Source organism: Schistocerca cancellata, chromosome 4 (assembly GCF_023864275.1).
Source record: "Schistocerca cancellata isolate TAMUIC-IGC-003103 chromosome 4, iqSchCanc2.1, whole genome shotgun sequence".
Lineage (NCBI taxonomy): Eukaryota > Metazoa > Arthropoda > Insecta > Orthoptera > Acrididae > Schistocerca > Schistocerca cancellata.
In genome coordinates, this window is record NC_064629.1 from 424,030,441 (window position 1) to 424,051,553 (window position 21,113).

The window sequence follows — 21,113 nt, forward strand, 5'->3', positions numbered from 1 at the left end:
AAATCGAAATGTTAATTAATAAATATTGATAAAAATCTTTTATTTTTAGTTAATAATTTCATGAATAATACGAGTCTTCACAATAAATTAAAATTTGGTTCTAAAACCATGCAACATCATCCGATAATAAAACACGTTTTTATTTCGAAAGGTTAAGTATATATTTTTACATTTCGCGTACATACATCAAATTTTAATTTACTTTCATGCAATTAGTATTTAAAAATGTTATATTTAATATTTGTTAATTAACAGCCCATTTAATAATAAATACATAATTTAAATGAAAGTAAAGAGACGTTACAAACGAGAATCTAACTAGAGTCAATGAAATACGCTACTCGCTCAGCAGCCAGCGACTCTGTTGAATATGAGGAAATGGTTTTTACCTAACCATCTTCTAACATTGAAAGGCAAATTTTCAAGTTTTTTTTTTTGTGAAAATTGCACCGTACTGCTTTATAAAACCGATGTCCAAGCACTGATCCTAAATTTCTCTAAGTATGAAGAAAACCGAAGACGACCAGTCCGAAATGCCAACTTGTTAGACATACAATTAATTGCAGCGTACTGAAAATCATCTCCTGTCTTTTGTTTCCTATTTTTTTTCCATGGTCTGCACAGCCACTGAATGAGTTCCACGCCAGTGCAGCCTGCGAGACGGGAAAGCCGTCCTCAGCAGTTCACGAACAATGGTCAGCTGAGCAAGTAATGCCTCCCGGCGCGATGTTTCTTCGTGTCCAGTCTATACATCTGTAACGTGGTGGTAGGCTGCTCTAATCGCCACTGCTTTTTTCTGGAAGTTTTGATCTTACGTGTGAATTATTATTATTATTATTATTTTTTTTTCAGAGTTGGAAAGACGCACCAGAACTCGCTTCGGACTGCAGTATTGTGGCTGACTGCGCATTAGGGTAACAACCAGGGTATTGTTCTCACACAGTTTTCGTTATATGTCAAATTCAAACCTGAGTGTATCTTCAAGTTATTACGTTATCTACAAGTTATTACGTCTTAAAACTGTTGTGTTACGTGCAAGGTGTGTCACACTTTCGTGTACAAAATTATACACTTAGTGGCGGATCTTAAACCGAGTACTTGGAGATAAGGAACGATTGGTCGAAAGTGAGTATTTCAGGCTGGACGAGGTCTTTGGAGCCTGAAAACTTGTTCTGTTCCTACATCTACGTTTGTGGCGATACGTTAAAAGAGAACTCACAATCGTCTGTGATGTCTTGACGGTGGATTTTTCTCCTTCGCGTTTACAGGAAGTCGTTGGTGCACGGAAGCCCATTAGAAACTTCAAGGGAACTGACTATTGGAGTGTTAGCTACGTGTCTCATAGTACGACAGACAAGAGGAATATCTGAGGGTGTGGAAAATTATTACGCGTCGGTGTAAACCATACACTGAAACAGTCATCACTTGGAATAGCATATATGAGCTCCAGTTGCTGTTACAAGGCTTTAGTTGTTCGTGCCAATAAAAACCTAAACATTCATATCCACCAGTCCTTATCTTAAAGTGCTCGGTCCTCAACCACCTTATTTAATATTTACCCTAAATTTTGTTACCCTGGATAAGAAAGCACCCAGAATTTTTTTTTACTTCTCAGTGGCTTTTTCGTTTCCAGTAGATATCAAAACATACATTTACGACCACAATATTATGACCATCCCCCAAATAGCGTGTTGGTCCACCTTTGTAGCACATCATTCTGGGTGGCGGGGAATCCTACAGTCCTCGGTGAGTTTCCAGATGTACGTGGCATCTACGCACCGGTCACAAAATTCCCGTAAATTACGAGCCGGTGGCTTTGGGCGCGAACATGACCCCCGATAACGTCCCAAATGTGTTACGTCGGATTCGGACCGGGCCAACTTGATGACTAGGATATCAACGTCGTTTCACTATCATGCTGCTCCAATCGCTCTAGCACGAGTGTGGCCTTGTGACAGCAATTGTTATTTTGCTGTAAGACGCTATCAGCGTCGGAGAAGGCAACAGGCGCGCAGGGATGCTGGAATGCCGCAGTAATGTTCACGTAGTTCATAGCTGTCATGGTACCTTTACTTACTGCCACATGTCCCATAGAAGCCCAAGTGAAATGTGCCTCATAGCATAATAGTGCCTCACCCGCCTGCGTTCATGGAGCGGTGCATATTTCGAGCAGTCGTTCGCCTGGATGACGGCGTATCCGGACACCACCATCGAGCAGGTGTAACAAGAAACGTGTTTCATCCAACCAGGCGACACGTTTCCACCGATTCACGTCCAATCACGATGGTACCATGCCCACAACTATCGTAACTGACGATGTCGTTGGGTCAGCATGGGGCACATAGGTGCCGTCTGCTGTGGGGCCCCATGTTCAACAATGTGCGCTGAACGGTGTGATCCAAAACACATGTACCTGCACGGCGTTGTACTCTGTTGTCAGATCTGCCACATATCGCCGCCTATCCTGCATCAGAGAACGGGGAAGCCTCTGACCTCCACGTTCTGTGACGAGGCGTGGCCGTCTAACACTGCGGCCGTCTCGTTTGTGATTTCGCCTTCGTTCAACAACTTTCCTTGGATGCTGACGACAGTAGCACATGAACATCCGACCAGCTTCGCCGTTATCGAGATGCTCGTTCCCTTGCGCCGTGTCACAACGATTTGTCCTTTGTCAAAATCGTGTATGTCAGGAAATTTCCCCATTTGCGGCCCGTATAATCACGAGAATGATTCCCTATTCGTCTCTGCTACCGTTATATACTTTCCTTATCGCGTCAAATAACCCGCAACGCCACCAGGCAGCTTTCTATCTCGCGGCTCGCGATGGTCACAATGTTCAAATGTGTGTGAATTTTTAAGAGACCAAACTGCTGAGGTCATCGGTCCCTGGACTTACACACTGCTTAAACTAATTTGTGCTAAGAACAACACACACACCCATGCCCGAGGGAGGACTCGAACCTCCGGTGGGAGGGGCTGCGCATCCGTGACATGGCGCCTCTAACCGCGCGGCCATTCCGCGCGGCAATGGGCACAATGTTTTGGCCCTTTAGTGTATATGACTGCCAGTCCTTAACCGGCTAAGCTGTTTAGCTTGCGCAAGAGACGAGAAGGGAATCTGACCCACACCGATTCCGAACGCGATACTGAAGTCTGTTCGCGTTTTTCACCTGTGATATCGTTGGTTGTACACACACATGTTGGCACTTGCCAGGTTGGTTGAAAGACTTGGTACACATCAATCTAGGCAAATGATACACTGTTTCGTATTTCCAACTTATATACACAATTAATGAATACTGAGATACGAAAGCACACTGGACAGAGATTATATAATTAGAAGTACATTTTCCCAGATTAAGATTAATGTAACATTAGGGCTGTGGGAACAAATTCGGCCACAAAGGAAAATCTGAACGTAAAATCTTCTCGGTAAATTTAGAGGAGCGGTAAAAAGAGAGAGTAGGGCGCTCACAGAGGCTTATAAACAGCCATGTTGCTTCGCTCCATACGCCGATGGAACAGGTTAGAAAGTGAGTAACGCTCGTACGTTACACCCTCCTTCTTGCACCATCCGTTGGCTTGCAGAGTGTGTATTTATATTCTGAAGTTGTTCTGTAGGATATTTTAGTCGCTGGAGGTTCAGTTATTATGTACTGTCCTGATCCGGAATGCGTTTTGTTAGCACGCTACGAGAGCGAGTAAATTGAAAGTGATTGATTCGTTCTGATCGGTCGCCGCTCAGAAGCAGCAATAACAACAAGTAGAGTGTGTGGAGGCTGCGACTTGAGCACGAGTGGTGCGCGTGTAGTAGTTAAACACCGCCAGCACATATAGCTCCTCGTTGAAACAACAAGCGCTAATGGCCTTTGTTCTTTATGCTTGTTTAGTTAATAATCACGCGACCAAAAATCTGTTAACCACTTTGTCCGATGTTGGAAAGGTAAACCTCCTGTTGTTAGTACGAGATCTAGACGAACTACCACACGCTCTCAGCACCACCTAAGAACAGAGGCATGTCGTACAACCGACAGTTAAGAGAAATGAAGCTGCGCATCAACTTTTCTACTTTACTTTCGCAGAATGTCAGTGCTGCAGCTGGCTATTGCAGCCTGTGCAAGGTGACAGGATGGGATAGGATAAAATATGATAGGGTAAGGATAGAATAAGGTAGGATAAGATAGGATAGTCCTAACCTGTCATCAAAAACACCAAGTGCTACTGTCATAGGAGCACTGGCGGAGTGTTCTCTTGTATTGATCTGAGGGGAATACCGTGCCCAGGTCTTTTTGTTAGCTCTCTGTAAGAATGATGCAGCACACTCTGCATATACCTATCAGAAGTTACGGTTTAGTGGAAAAATATCGGTCCAGCAAATCGTGTTGCACTAACTGAACATCACACTTATGTTTTCACATCATACAGAGACTCTTGGTGTTACTGATGAGAATATTCAGTACTCCAATATCGATTGTTCTGCGGGTTCGTGTCCTCAGATAAATACAGCAATGCTTCACCAGTAATAAAGTCACGTTAGGAACAACCTCTCCATCATGCACTGACGTCGAGCAAAAGCATCTGAATTGGTCAGTAGATGCATTATCATCACTTTCTAGGGACACAGTTTGAATTAGAGCACAGATCTGTGAGCATATGCTGAAGTGCTAAATGGCGCGACGAGTTTCTCGGACTTCATTCCAGGGCCGCTGGTTATTCACCAAGTTTCTTCTTCTTCTTCTTCTTCTTCTTCTTCTTCTTTGCTAAAGCCCATACGCCAACTGCCGCACAGACCGAGCAACCGGCTGGCGCGTCATGTAACAATCACGGTCGTCCTACGGAGGTACAGGTTCCTGCGACAGACCTTGCATCATACGTGAAACAACTGTGCTAGTACTCAGGGTAAATACAGCAAACTCTGTCTCCGCTGTACTAAAGTACACTGCCTGACAAAAAGAGTGAACCGCCCAGGAGACATGGTTAGATATCAATGTTGCTCGGCGAGTATTTAAATGATTAGAGATGCAGTCCTCTGTGACAGGCAGTACGGCCAACAGGTGCATTAGCATTGTTCCTGTTTACTGTCGGTAACAGTCCTGGTTGGGTATGTAAGGGGCGTGAACGGCGTCAGATGTTGAATTAAGCCGGTCGGTGTGGCCGTGCGGTTCTAGGCGCTTCAGTCTGGAACTGCGTGGCCGCTACGGTCGCAGGTTCGAATCCTGCTTCGGGCATGGATGTGTGTGATGTCCTTAGGTTAGCTAGGTTTAAGTAGTTCTAAGTTCTGGGAGACTGATGACCACAGCTGTTAAGTCCCATAGTGCTCAGAGCCATTTGAACCATTTTTGTTGAATTATCACTATGAAGGGCAAGGAGCCGGCCAGAGTGGCCGAGCGGTTCTAGGCGCTTCAGTCTGGAACCGCGCGACCACTACGGTCGCAGGTTCGAATCCTGCCTCGGGCATAGATATGTGTGATGTCCTTAGGTTAGTTAGGTTTAAGTCGTTCTAAGTTCTAGGCGACTGATGACCGCAGATGTTAAGTCCCATAGTGCTCAGAGCCATGTGAACCATTTAAGGACAAGGAGATACCGTGTATCCTTATGGGACGTCAGTATCAGCACCTCACAGAGTTTGAAATGGGCCTTATTGTGGCTCCCCATTAGGCCAGCTGGTTGAATCGTGCAATATCGATATTTATGGGGCATTAGGATGTGGCACTACCCAATGTTGGACTGCATGGGAATGTGAGCGCAAGCATACTCGTCGTCACGTTTCCAATCGATCATGTCTGATCACCAGGAGCGCTGTGTTGTGTATTAAGCGCTTCATAACCCACTCACATCTGCGTCTGCTATCCGAGAATATGAAATAGTCTGTCATCCCGCACCACTGATCAGAGTCTAGCACCAGCCGGATTACGGAATTATCGTCCCATACGTAGGCTGCCGTTGACGCTACAATACAAATAACTGCGTTTGAATAGTGTCGTACCTGGGAAGCATGGACTGCTGATCAACGTCGCCGCATTGCGTTCATCGACGAATCACTGTTCTGAACTACCCCAGATGACTATAGTCGGAAAGTATGACGGTGACCTGGGGAGGGGGTCCCATTCTTCCATGGTTTTGAGTTGCATAGCGGTGTTTGTCCTGGCTCCATTGAGTGAGGACGCGTTGGATATGACTTTAGGTCACAGCTGGTAGTAACATCACGAACATCCCGCTCCTCATGAGTTACCTCTCATGCAACAGTACCCTGGTGCCATTTTTCAACAGGACAAGACTCGTTATAAGCATGGAACGTGTATCTATGAAATGTCTGCGTGATACTGAGGTACTCCAGTGGTCAGCATGATATCCAGATCTGTCCCCGATAGAACATGTGTGGGACCAACTCCGTATTCAACTGCGTCACAGTGTTAGTATCCAGGATTTAAAAATGTAGTTACACCAGTTGTGGATAAGCTTGCCTCGGGAGAGGCTACAACTGCTTTGTGATACCCTTCCCAACCGTTCAGTACGTGCATCCAGCCCAGAGGCGTTCCAATACCATACTGATAGATGGTTTCATACTGCCAAGTTCTTTGTAAATTTGACTCGAATTTGTAATCACAGAAATAACATCGCATACTCTCTTTACCTGTGAAGTTTCATTTCTTTTCTTCCTCCCGTTCTGGATGTTTCTTTTCTACTTGTCAGCTATTGTATTTAACAGTTTTTGCTTGAAACTTTTATCGCAATATGTCCATAGCACCGCAGGCGGTATGGTGGTACTGCTATCCCCATGGACACAGCAGAGAGCTCTGTGAAGGAATCTGGTACTTCAGTGTACGCTCTCACGGTCGGTGCCTCTCTGCAGTTCAAACTTCCGGCATGATCGATGCATAAAACTGTTTAGTGACGTTTCGTTCCCGTCAACGGGAAACATCTTCAGAGAGAAATCAGCAACTGCAGTTCTGCAGTACAGCGCCATGCGTACCTATGTCCTATCGCAGTTACAGATTTATCTCTGAAATTACCTCCCGTAGATGCGGACGAAACGTCAGTGAGTAGTTTTACATATGGACCACGGTTTCTCAGCCCCGAAGTTTTATCTGAAATCTGATTCTTCGTCACTTTCCGTGTGGACAACAGTGTTTTTCAGTACTTTTTTCTCCTGTGCTCCCTGTCTGCAGAGGCTGAGTCTCTGGTCAAAGCGTGAGTTCCCTCATTCGTCATGGACCACTGCGTCATGACAAACCTCCTTAGCCGAGCCAATCGGAACCGTAGAAATTGCAGACCACTGCCCAGGCGGGTTTTAGTCCAAACACTGTTATTATTTAAACAAATGTATATGTATATACAGGATCGTAGAGAGAAAATATGATCTACTGTATAACACTAAGAGACAGACCATGATGCAGTACATATTAAAAAAAAACTAATGTGTCTTCGGGTCCATGCCAAGATGCGACACAACTGTCATGAATGGTGCAGCAAGTTACTAGGTAAGTGTACAACAAAAGGAACGTTGTACATTTTATCCGTTATATCCACTGTGAGTGACGAACTGAAACTTTGATTTAAATGTGTCAATGATATCTCATCAGGCGCTTTTTGAATTTAATACGATTTATTATAATATTCACTAGGTTTTGAGCCACTGCTTGCTCATGATCAGATAGCGGTAGTGAATGAACATTATTGTTGCCTGGACCATGTGAGTTAGATTACAAGGCATTTTGGTGTCCACGAGAAATTAATTTCGATAATTTACATTTTAGACAACTCACACACACATACACACACGCACGCGCGCGCGCGCACACACACACACAAACACGCACACACACACACACACACACACACACACACACACACACACACACACACACACACACAAACGCGCACGCGAGCACACATGCCCAGTATTTAAGTATTCACTGCGTTTTACAGTAAACACACAAGGAATGAAAATATTTTACTATAGAACTAAGTACTCCTAAGTAGTGTGTGTGTGTGTGTGTGTGTGTGTGTGTGTGTGTGTGTGTGTGTCCGCTGGCTAAAATGTACATTATCGGAACGAATTTTTCATGGACACCAAGATGCCACGTCATCAGTCCATTGCATAGTCGTATTCCATGGATCCCACGAATTGTGATGTCTGGAAGTAGAAGAAAGTCAGTGATGCATATTCAGATTATTTTAAGTTAAATACAGTGAAATGACTTTACATTACTGCTAATTGTAATTATAAAATAACATAGAACATTGTTTCCCTGAAGCTATTCTTCATTTTTTATTCTTTCAAACGTCTGTACAGAATGTTCTGTAACTAACACCAGAAACAGTTCTTAAAACACAATTATGTATTCTGAAAATACTATCTTTTTAATCTGATTGTCCCAAGTGAACGTAAATACTCAAGATGAACTACCATCTTCATTTTTAAAACGCGTATACGAAAAATCGTATGCATCGCAAACATAACTGAACCGAAGACCCACCATTAACTCTATAAAACGGATTTCCAATTCTGATTTCATTTCTCCGAAGTGCCAAAAACTTGATATCTTCTGCATCTTGTATTTCCTAGTCTGAGAAATATATTTTAATAGTTTGTGGAGTTGTATAAGAAGTACTGAATCACGACGAACATAGCATCTAGTTGTGCGTGCTCCGGAAAGGAATGTTTCCTGTTCCGGCCGCTGTGGCCGAGCGGTTCTAGGCGCTTCAGTGCGGAACCGCGCTGCTGCTACGGTCGTAGGTTCGAATCCTGCCTCGGGCATGGATGTGTGTGATGTCCTTCGGTTAGTTAGGTTTAAGTAGTTCTAAGTCTAGTGAACTGATGACCTCAGATGTTAAGTCCCATAGTACTTTAAAAAAAAAGGAGGTCCTGTAATGCCTGCGTCTGATGACGAGTCTGCATTGGTCCAATAAAACGTATGAAACGTATTGATTCAAAAAGAGACTAGCGCCTATCACACACACAAAAGCCGCCAGCTGTACTTTCTAGTGAGTGAGAAGGTGTGCTCACCGTGCACCAGCGGGTTGTGCGTGAAGACGGGCTGCGCGCTGCTGAGGACGGAGGTCATCTCCTCGTGGTCTCCCGGGTGTATGTACTCGTAGATGCTGTTGCCCGTCAGCTCCACCTGCAGCATCGCGCACGCACACCATATATACTCCGATGTATATTGCGCTGCCAGATAATAATCAATGTCACTCGCGTAACACTTGTAACTACAACTAGAACTACAGCTACCACTATTGACATCTCTTCAATACCCAGACAAAAGCTTATCTCATCGGCAGTGATATCATATTTGCCTTGCAGGCACCAAATATTTATTCAAAAACACGATCCATGCGCCTACGCCGCAACTTACCCGTTTATTTCAAGCGCAGGACGTGTTTAGGACTTTGTGTACATTTGAAATTGTTGCCTGCATAAAAAAGTGAAACACACATCAAAAAGGACCACAACATTGTTACAGGTTCAACCAAGGTGAACGAAGATAGGTCTACATAAGCAAATATATGAATCACATTACTTCAATTACATCAGTGTGCCATTTCATATGCTTACGCGCCCTGCAATATAAAGCGACGGGAATGTACACCATCTGATTAAAAGTATCCAGACAGCTATTAGTGGACATTAAAATGGGGTGTGTCTACCATTCCCCTTCTTCACGGCTTGAACCCTGCAGGAAACACCTTCAGTGAGGCGCCTCAGTGTCTGTGTAGGGATACCGTCCCATAGTTACTCAAGAGCCGAAACCAGGGAAGGTAGTAATGTCGGACGCTGGGGTCTGAAGCGAAGTCGACGTTCTAACACAAAGGTGCTTCTCTGGATTCACATCGGGACTCTCGGCAAGCCAGTCCATTTCGGAAATGTTATTGTACACAGACCATTTATGACAGGGTGCAATGTCATACTGATACAAACATCGTCTACGAACTGTTCCTGCACTGTACGCTCTACACAATGCTGTAAAATGTGTTCATATTCTTCTTCATTTACCGTTTTCTTGCCGCAAAAGGAGACCATACACTAACTACGAAGAACACCCCTATACCATAACATCACCTCCTCACTTCACTCTTGGCACTACACACGACGGCAGGTTACTTTCCACGGGCATTCGTAAATCCCTTGAAGATCATACACGTCCTGTATGTATCCATTCCGAGACGTCAAGAAACTGTTTTGAATGTCAACGGGCTTCCTACATCGTATTATCCATGGTAATGTGTTTTCGTTGCTTCCATATTTTTGTTCAACCCTGTATTTGGCGGATGAAGGAAGTGGTTCCTGGTGTCAGCGTCCTTTGTGGCATCATACCTAGCTATTGGCGGGTGGATCGACAGTTTGTATGTCGTCCGGCGGAAGTGTAATGTGGTTCCTGTTACGAGCGCCGTAACTACATGGCATCACACTGGAGACTGCCTAGATGTGCGCCTTCTCTGGGTATAACTGTGTACCGTATCTGACGGTGGGCACAGCAGCAGTAAGTCATCAAAATACTGCTTAATACTTTACATGCTTATACCAGTTAAATTTAACACCGCAAAACAACTGTAAATAGTGGGTCCTCTCTACAGTACATAACTACATGCTAAATGTGGTGTCTGTTCTTTCTGACCTGTCGGAAAGAACATTTCCATTTTCTTCCTGCAGCCACTATGAATCAAGATACAAATGAATTAATGACTTTAGCTGCCAGTGGGAATTGATTTAAATCAATGAGGAAAGTTGAAAAATTTTTTGGATCGGGATTCGAACACAGGTCTCCTGCTTACTAGACAAATGCGCTGACCACTGAGACATAAGGACACAGTGGTCATCGCCGCTGCACACACTAACCTAACTCACCTCCTGTCAGACTCAAACCTCAATTTATCCAAAAACTACTGATGTAGCGCCCCTTGTCCATTATACGCATTACTCGTGGCATTTCGCTAATTCCTGGCACAAATTTTCAACTTTACCCATTTATTTCAGTCAAAGCCCTCTGACAGCTAACGTCATTTATTCCTTTTGTCTTGACGTAACAACTTGTCGTGTAGATTGACAACAAACACTGCTACAAGCCATGAAGCTGACAAAGCTTTTTCAGTTCCTGAATCTAGGAATTCAGACAATTTGTAGAAAGACGAGCTAATGAGGTATGTTCATTTTCACGTTCGTCTCCTGGGTCGTTGAGTGTGATGAAATTAGTCTCCTTCCGTCGATTTGCCACAGGGTATCGTCGTTTTTTACATGGCCTCAAGCGTCGCTTAGCATAGACTACAGAAATATGTGGCTTACTAGGAGCTAATCGACTATTGTACCCCATTCTTTTTAACTCCCCAGGCACAGTCACTGTGCTAGCTGGACTATTGGTAACCCTTTGGAACTCAAGAGTGATTCCTTCCACTGAGTGCATGCAATAGTTTTACAGCCGCCCCCCCCCCCTCCCCCCCAATAATGCTCGACAGTCCCTGTTCATCAGCATATGAGGTCTGCCAGGTCTTAGTTTAGCTGTGGTTATTCCTCCACATTTCCACTTCACAGTCACACCATGAACAGTCGACGAGATCAGTTTTACAAGGGTTGAAATGTCCCTGATGAATTTGTTTCTCAGGTGAAATTCACGTTCGCAGTCAATGAGCCCTCTTGACCTACCCATTGTGTTGTTACTGCTTCTCTACTGGCAACAAAATGCGCTCCGCCTCCTTATATACTGGCGTGTCCACCTCTAGTGACGTCTAGTTGCCAGTTTCGCGTTACAGATAGGAGTCCGTATACTTTTGATCTATAGTGTGTAACGATGGTTTCAATAGATGACTTCCCGTCATTTGCTAATCACTGCGGCCTTTCTGACAACAAATCTCGAATCACTTCTCACAATTGAGTCGGTACTCTATAGGCACGCAATTTGATTAGAAGTTCCTTGTGTGGACAGCTGTCAAATGGTTTACGGGAAACTAGAAATATGAATTCAAGTTGAGATTCCTTGTCGATAGCATTTCTTCAGACGAAATGAAATTACTCTGTAACGAACCACTGGAGACACGGGTGTCTTGTAGCAAAATACTCAGAAAACATTGCAGAACAAGCTCCGAAATTTTATGGACTGTGTTCGGGTTCGCCCTGTATATCGTACAATGAAAAGTATCCCCCACCACGCACTTTAGAATACAGACGTTGGTGTAGAACACGGGAAGGCCGCAACGTGTCTTCCTTCAGTGAGTGCAGGTGGGAGATAAAGCCGGCCTGTGGCGCGCCCAGCCGAACACAGGAGCGCGTAATGAGCGGCTCATTAGTGCAGCTTTTACTCCAACCCTCAAGGCTGCCTTCCTCCTAGCCCCATGTGACTACAGCTCCATCTCTGGCTTGCTGCTCGACTTTAAGCTGACTTACCGAAGTATCTCACCTTTCATCCCAGAAAACGCATGTTCTTCTTTTCTTTTTCTTTTCTCGTCAGTTTATCTAAACCTTTCCCAACTTAATACGTATCTTACTTTGTCATTCCTTGCCACATCGCATTCTCTCATAATTACATGTGAGAATTTTTTATTCTGGCAGAGCGTGTTATCTCTCACAGCGCTCGTGCAATTTTGCAGAACAAGGGGACGAATCAGACGAATGTCAGACACGTCCTTCGTGAGCAATTGTTAATCCATTTCAGCTACAGCGCGTGCACAACGTAGAACCAGATGTACCTGGAACAGTGGCATATGCATCCTACATTTCCGTCCTCTGTACTGTTTACATTTGAAGCAACGTTCGGGGTGATGGTGTCCTCAACATCCACAATTCGCATGTTTTGAGTGAGGTTAATCCACCTGCTACATCTGCTCGCGCTCATCAATTGCCGTTCTACCTGAATATGTGGGCAGATTTGTTGGTGACTGTTAATTGCACCATATCTCCTGTCTAGGTCATTAAATGACAGGCACTATTACAATTTCTTCGCCAGAACTGCTGGATGACGTGCCACTCGCAACAAGACTGCATATCGTTCCAGCATGACGGGGCGCCGGCACATTTCAGTCGTCCTGTGCGTCGATTCTTGAACCGATTATTTCGAGAAAAGTGGATTGGGCGTGGTGGTCGTGTACCATGGCCTACTCGATTCCCTGCTTGACACCTCGGATTTTTTTTCTTTTTGGTATGACGGGAGATGGTACAGTCTTGTTCACAAAACCTCTGTTGAATCAGAAGAGGATCTGGTTGCCCGAATAGTAGCAGTAGATGTAGAAATTACGGACGCTCCTGCATCTTTGACCGCGTTAGACAGAAAATGACTCCCAGGTGTAACCTCTGTTTACAAGTAAATATAGGTGTTTTTGAACCTCTACTGCAATGAATTCATTGTGCTGTGTCATTGTTGTTGTCTCTTGGTAATGAAGGATTAAAGCTTGTTTGTATTACTTTTTGTCTTCACAGGAAAACACATCGGAAGAAGTGTTTTCGTTGTCCTATGCAACCTCCCATTATATGTTAGTTTAATTAATTTTAATCGGAAGAAAACTCCCTCTACTTGTTTAAAAAAGCCCTGACAGGAAAATATGACATTCGAGAAAAATATTTAATTCGGTATCATGTGCAACCTCCCAGGGTTCGTCGGGTAAATTATTTTCACTCTGTAGGTGTGCAATGCGGACTGTAATCAAGAACCATACTCACAGAACACCTCTTCATACAACAGGCTATCATCAGTTTCGAGTATTATTAAGCATTACGCCTTTTTGAAGCCAGCTTCGTCAAAATATTATGTAGCGGTTCTATACAAAACTGAGATCACGGAATTAAATAAACGTACAATTGGAAGGAAACGTTAGCTAACAACGAATTCGTACTGCTGCTTATAAACAAACTGTTGCTTATAAACTAGTCGAAATAGGCGTAGATACCACAGTCCGAGAAGCGTTCAGTGAATTCTAAAGCAACATCTTTCCTGCAGAGTTGTCAAAAACTCTAAAAAAGTTTTGGTTTTACATAAAAATCAGTCACTGGAACAAAGTCGTCTGTCCAACTGCTCGTTGCCCACGATGGCTCCATGACGTAAAATGCTAAAATGAAAGCCGAAAATCTAAACTTCGTCTTCCCAAGAAAATCACAGAACATATCTTACGTTCTGTTGTCAAAATGTTGGGAAAATGACGCGGAACTAAAAAACCAGCTCAAATATCTGGATAGAGTAAAGATCACTGGGAATGACGGATGCCATTTACATTTCTATATTGAATTTGTGGAAGAACTGTTCGCCCTCTTCCGTTTCTTGTATTAGTTTACCGTAGGTCGCTGGATGATCTCACTGGAAAATAGGTCGTTAAAATTTAAATGAAGGGTGTTACGACGGACACGCAGAACTATAGACCTATTACACTGACGTCAATTTCTTGCAGAAGTGAATTCAGATATGACGACTTTTCTCGACACTGTAACACCTACTAAGCGGCAATAAACCACCGCAATGGCGCCTGCATATAAGGGCATTTTTAACAGTGAGCTGCCTATACAATGGATCGATTATGAGGGACGTACGATTATCGCGTTGCATCATTGGCCTCCAAGGCCGCCACATCTCAAGGTATGTGATTTTTATTTTGTGGAGGTTTGTCAAAGACTTCGTCTGCGTACTTCCTTATCCTACAACTATGGCTGAACTGCGACGCTGCGTAGCAACAGGAGTGATTGCAGTAACTGCAGACAAGCTCGCGGAAGTATGGGACAAGTGTGACTAACGTCTGTATGTTTATCGTGTTTCGTGGAGGGCACGCGGAACGACCGAAAGCTGTTATTCACAGAAAATCAGTTTAGATCAAGTTTCCGCCCCCGGTAACTGAGTTGTCAGCGCGACAGAATGTCAATCCTAAGGGACCGGGTTCAAAAATGGTTCAAATGGCTCTGAGCACTATGAGACTTAACTACTGAGGTCATCAGTCCCCTAGAACTTAGAACTACTTAAACCTAACCAACCTAAGGACATCACACACATTCATGCCCGAGGCAGGATTCGAACCTGCGACCATAGCGGTCGCGCGGTTCCAGACTGTAGCGCCTAGAACCGCTCGGCCATCCCGGCCGGCGGTCCAGGTTCGAATCCCGGCTGGGTCGGAGATTTTCTCCGTTCTGGGACTGGATCTTGTGTTGTCCTAATCATCAGCATTTCATCCCCATCGACGCGCAAGTCGCCGAAGTGGCGTCACATCGAAAGACTTGCACCCGGCTAACGGTCTACCCGACGGGAGGCCCTATTCACGCAACATTTACATTTATTTATTTAGCTTGGATCAAGTGACCATCCGCAACCCACGAACTGACAGTACGTTAAAGGAAGCTTCCTAGCTATCAAACGCATAATTGTTTTTAGGTGCAGCGTCTGGGACACACAGTTAATACACCGTGCAGTTACCACGGCCTATGTTCGACGTCAACGTCACAGGCGGCACGTGATAACAATTGCGGTGGAGGGTATGTAAAGCGTGTCGGGGGGACGCCGAAGTGATTTATCTGCCGTCCGAAAAGGGCATGATCGTTGGCTTTCAGGCCGAGAGTGTAAGCATTTCAGAAATGGATACTCTGTAAACTTTTCGTGTGCGTCCGTGGTTGAAGTATAGCGTGCATGGCAAAATGGCGCCGAGACAACTGTCGTGCGTCAGGCACCATAGATGACAGGGGCGAATGATGGCTGTGGAGATGTGTACGACAAATAGACGTGCAACTGTTGAGCAACTGACCGCCTAGATGAACCGAGGCCCACCAACAGCGTCTCCTCAACGACCGTTTATCGAACGTTGCTGCGTACGGGTCTCTGCGGAACGCGCCTAGTTAGTTGCTGACTGCTGTTCATTGGCGACGAAGGCTGGAACTTGCGCGCTAGTAACGCAACCGGACGTCCCATGAGCGGCGACAGGTGGCGTTTTCAGATGAATAATGTTTTATGCTGCATCAGATAGATGGCCGTTGGCGTGTTCGGCGTGAAGCGTCTGACAGCAAACAAGGAGGATGCGTTATGGTCTGGGGAATGTTTTCGTGGCATTCCCTGGGTGGTCTAGTCAATCTGAAAGGCTCACTGGATTAACACAAGTATGCATCTATCATTGGGGATCATGTCCACCCCTACATACGGTTTGTTTTTCCTGGGCAAGATGACATCTACCAGCAGGACAATGTAACGTGTCGCAAAGCTCTCAGTGTACTTGCGTAGTTCGAAGAACACTACTATGAGTTTACCGTACTCCCCTGGCCACGATACCTTCGAGAGCCCCATAGGCTCTCTTCCTGTACGTCTCGGAGCGGTCAGAGTTGCTAAAGGTGGTTATTCGGGCTTTTGGCAGATCACATTAATGTTGTAAGTAGGCTGTTGAGGTTTTTTTTATTCGTAACGCCACGTAGAGCTCTGTATGAAAATCACTGGCTGTGCTGTGTGCAGTCCGTGGCTGGTTGGCATTGTTGTAATATTCGCTATTGCAGTGTTGGGCAGCTGGATGTAAACAGCGCATAGCGTTGCGCAGTTGGAGGTGAGCCGCCAGCAGTGGTGGATGTGGGGAGAGAGATGGCGGAGTTTTGAGAGCGGATGATCTGGACGTGTGTCCATCAGAGACAGTAAATTTGTAAGACTGGATGTCATGACCTGCTATATATATATATATATATATATATATATATATATATATATATATATATTATGACTTTTGAACACTATTAAGGTAAATACATTGTTTGTTCTGTATCAAAATCTTTCATTCCATATGAAACGTCCCCTTAGAAAAATTTATGAATGACTGTGCTGATAAACCTCTAACATTATTTGCTTTTCAAACAGCTGAGCAAAACTGAACGTACTCTCTTTACTTATTCTGATCAACACTAAATTGACACACAATATTTTTAGCGCAACGTAATCTGACTTTTAATAACCCCTACAAAAGAATGGCCCTGACTAACAATAACCTATACCTTTCATGAATCACTTACCTACCAAAAATCTTCGTTACTCAAACTACTGCAATACAGCAAGCGCCAATACTGTCAGCTAAATAAAAGATTCTAACTACTGAAGTCACAAACTACTGATAGGCATAGTTAGCAAATGAAAGATTTTGATACAGATCAAACAATGTATTTACCTTAATAGTGTTCAAAAGTCATAATATATATATATATATATATATATATATATATATATATATATATATATAGCAGTTCATGACATCCAGTCTTACAAATTTACGGTCTCTGATGGACACACGTCCAGATCATCCGCTCTCAAAACTCCGCCACCTCTCTCCCCACATCCACCACCACTGCTGGCGGCTCACCTCCAACTGCGCAACGCTATGCGCTGTTAACATCCAGCTGCCCAACACTACAATAGCGAATATTACAACAATGCCAACCAGCCACGGACTGCACACAGCACAGCCAGTGATTTTCATACAGAGCGCTACGTGGCGTTACCAATAAAAAACTTAAACAGCCTACTTACAATGTGACTGGATAGATGCACGTGTGACAGGTGTTGTAACTAAAAACAGTCATGAATTTGACGCCAAGGAACTTTCCTTTAACTTGATGTAGTGCTAATCCGGAACTTGAAGACGGTCACTTGACTAACACCGGTTGTCTCTGAATGGATCCTTTATTGTATGATTATATGATAGCGGAACAAACACTGGTGGCAGTTACTTCTGTAAAATATCTGGGAGTATGCGTGCGGAACGATTTGAAGTGGAATGGTCATATAAAATTAGTTGTTGGTAAGGCGGGTGCCAGGTTGAGATTCATTGGGAGAGTCCTTAGAAAATGTAGTCCATCAACAAAAGAGGTGGCTTACAAAACACTCGTTCGGCCTATACTTGAGTATTGCTCATCAGTGTGGGATCCATACCAGGTCGGGTTGACAGAGGAGATAGAGAAGATCCAAAGGAGAGCGGCGCGTTTCGTCACAGGGTTATTTGGTAAGCGTGATAGCGCTACGGAGATGTTTAGCAAACTCAAGTGGCAGACTCTGCAAGAGAGGCTCTTTGCATCGCGGTGTAGCTTGCTGTCCAGGTTTCGAGAGGGTGCGTTTCTGGATGAGGTATCGAATATATTGCTTCCCCCTACTTATACCTCCTGAGGAGATCACGAATGTAAAATTAGAGAGATTCGAGCACGGACGGAGGCTTTCCGGCAGTCGTTCTTCCCGCGAACCATACGCGACTGGAACAGGAAAGGGAGGTAATGACAGTGGCACGTAAAGTGCCCTCCGCCACACACCGTTGGGTGGCTTGCGGAGTATAAATGTAGATGTAGATGTAGATGAATAAATACACGTGGTGTTTTAATGATTTGTTATTTAAATACATTGAAGCTATGCAGCGCTGTGTATAGAAATTTACGATTAAGATCAAAGGTTTCATTTCCTTTTCACAAATGTTCTATGTACCCTCCAAGGGACGGACGATAAACTTCCAGAAGTTAGTCACACTCCTTCCACACTTCTGCGAGCGTGTGTGGCGTTCCTGCAATCACTGGCGTTAGTATGCGTGTCCCATTTCACCGACAGAATTTGAAAGAGGAGGCACATAGGTGCATTATTTCACAAATCCACACAAAAAAATCACATACCGTGAGATTAGGCGGCCTCGGAGGCCGATGGATAATTTTGCGGTTTTGAACTTTACAAGATGATATAGTCTTGTGGAGTGGGATGGCTCTTTTTGAAACAGCCCGTATTTGGGAGGCTATTGGTTGAAGGGACAGCTGTACGAGAGAGCTGCTGTATCTGTGCAAACACAATGACGCCGAAGGCGGGCGCGCCACGACGGCGGTGTCGGCGGGCGTTGACTTGGCGCGAGTCAGCAGCGGCGCTCTTGCTGTATCGACCGGCCCGCCGGCAAGATGGCCACTGGCGCGGATCTTCGCCGCCGCGCTCAATACACTTGCCGCTGTAGGCAGCACAGCAATTCCCTTCAAAAAGCGGCAAGCGGAAGGGAAAAACAGGAAACTGGCCTCGCAGCAAACGCTCTTATTCCGAACGAATCCTACGTCGATGGACATCTCGCAGCGCGGCATGGAGCAGATGGCCTGCAGCGTGGCTCGGAAGGCTTCCAACTTGGCGGATCTCTGTGTACGGAAATGGCAGACTAGCAAGAACTGTATCCAGCTGGTAAAAGGATCTTTCAAGTTCTGGCAATTGGTCCTTAACGTAAGTAAATGTAACGTAGTAGTAGGCAACAGATATTGGCACCCAAGTTGATACAGCATTCCTTGACTTTACAAATGAGTACAGTAGAGTTCTGCACTGTTGCCCAATGAACAAAATACATGCGCACAGGATATTAGCCAAGGTTTGTGACTGGATCGGGGAGTTCCTAGCAAACAGAACAGAGTATGTAATTCTTAACGAAGGTAAATCTCCAGACGTAAAGGTAACTTCGGACGTGCCTCAACGGAATGTTACAGAACCACAACTACTAACTATATGTATATTGGGCGATCAAAAAGTCTCTGTTCGGGTACTGTGCAGTCCAGAATCGGTATTTCAATCAGGCAAAATCACCGTCAGCATTGAGGCAATTATTGCACCGACGAACCAGGTTGAAGATACCCGTTTCGTGAAACACCGTGTCCTGCTGCGTGAAGAAGGACGTAACTGCCTGCTGAATAGCCTCGTCCGACAGGAATCTTCGACCCTCCAAGGCCTTTTTTAAGCGACCGAAGGCGTGGTAACAGTATGGAAAGAGATCAAGACTACAGGGCGGGTGCTCGAGTGCCTCCCACTTCATTTGGTGCAACTTCTGCTTTACTAGATTTGCAATATGGGGACGTACGTTACCATTAAGCAGCAGCACCCCTTGGCGCAACATTCACAAACATTGGTTTTCGACAGACATGCTGCCCCAGACACATTCTTCATTCCACGATGGGTGTCTATCGGTGTTTGTCCTGAGCAGCCAATTAAAGAATAACAGCACGTTGGTCCTGTTTCAACGCAATTGGTAATGACGTCGCCATAGTTCACGTCTCCACATTTACCGCAAGCACGTCGGAAAGACACGAATACCAAACTAATCCCTCGCCTACATGCCCGTGCTTATACAAGGTGATGTTTTCCACAGTGTACACACTAGGGATTGAGCGATGCCTATGAACTTGTGTCCGGAAATACATGGTTTTTATGACAGAGAACATTTATTCAATCATACATTGTTACAGACACTTCCGTCTAATACTCACTGTACCATCCAGCAATAGTTACAGTATGCATGGTTTCCTCCTAGAGGGTGGTACTGTTCCTCATACGTCATGACCTAGCGCCCTCTCCTGTCATTGTCATTGGTAATCTTGTGTCCGATTTACTTCTCCTGCTGATTCACCTTGTAGTGGATGTGATTCAGCGTTGTACGCAATGGTTCCCTATTCGAATCGAGAGCTTGCCGACACAGTATTTACTTACGGAAAGGCAAATAGCAACGAGCGACGGGCATCAACATTGTATCAGGAGACCTATCCGCGCCGACAACAACTACAGCAGTCAACGTCTGCAACAGTATTTCGCCGTTTGTCTGAGAAAGGGTCGTTTCACGAAGCAGGAAATCATTAAGGCCGTACCCCAAATGTTCGGACACCAGACTTGGAGGAAAATGTGATTAACACTGTAGAAGAAGACCGCCGTGTCAATACCAGGCAGTTGGCTCGCCAGTACAGGGTAAGCCAGACGACCGTGTGGAACATTCTCCATGACAATTGTTACTACCCTTGTCACTTACAGTGTGTGCAGGTCTTACTAGTGACAGACTTTTCAAATCGGGAGCAGTTTTGTCACTGGTTTTTTCACCAGGCAACCACGATTCCGGGATTTGTGTCATCCATCCTATTCACAGATGAAGCCACCTTTACGCGGAGTGGTATCTTCAACTTTCGTAACAGTCGTCTGTGGGATAGTATGCAGAACCCACATGGTGTGGTGACAACGAATCATCAGCATCGGTGCAGCAGAAAAGTGTGGGCCGAGATAATTGCGGTTGTATTTTGAGACCAGTCTTCCTTCCACGTCGCCTAACAGGCCGGAACTTTCGGCGTTTCTTGCCCGTGACTTCGCCTCCCCTGCTGGAAGAAGTGCCACAGATGATTCGAAATGTTATGTGGCTGTTACAAG

The 21,113-nt window shown here is 44.9% G+C and overlaps 1 protein-coding gene across 1 annotated transcript in view; it reads right to left on the bottom strand.

Annotated features, from left to right (window-relative positions):
- LOC126184234 (single-minded homolog 1-like) overlaps positions 1 to 21,113 on the bottom strand; it is a 146,268-nt gene that overhangs the window by 54,649 nt on the left and 70,506 nt on the right. The window contains exon 4 of the mRNA XM_049926604.1: positions 9,011 to 9,125. Coding sequence (XP_049782561.1) covers positions 9,011 to 9,125 — 115 coding nt within the window. The remainder of the gene's footprint in view (positions 1 to 9,010; positions 9,126 to 21,113) is intronic.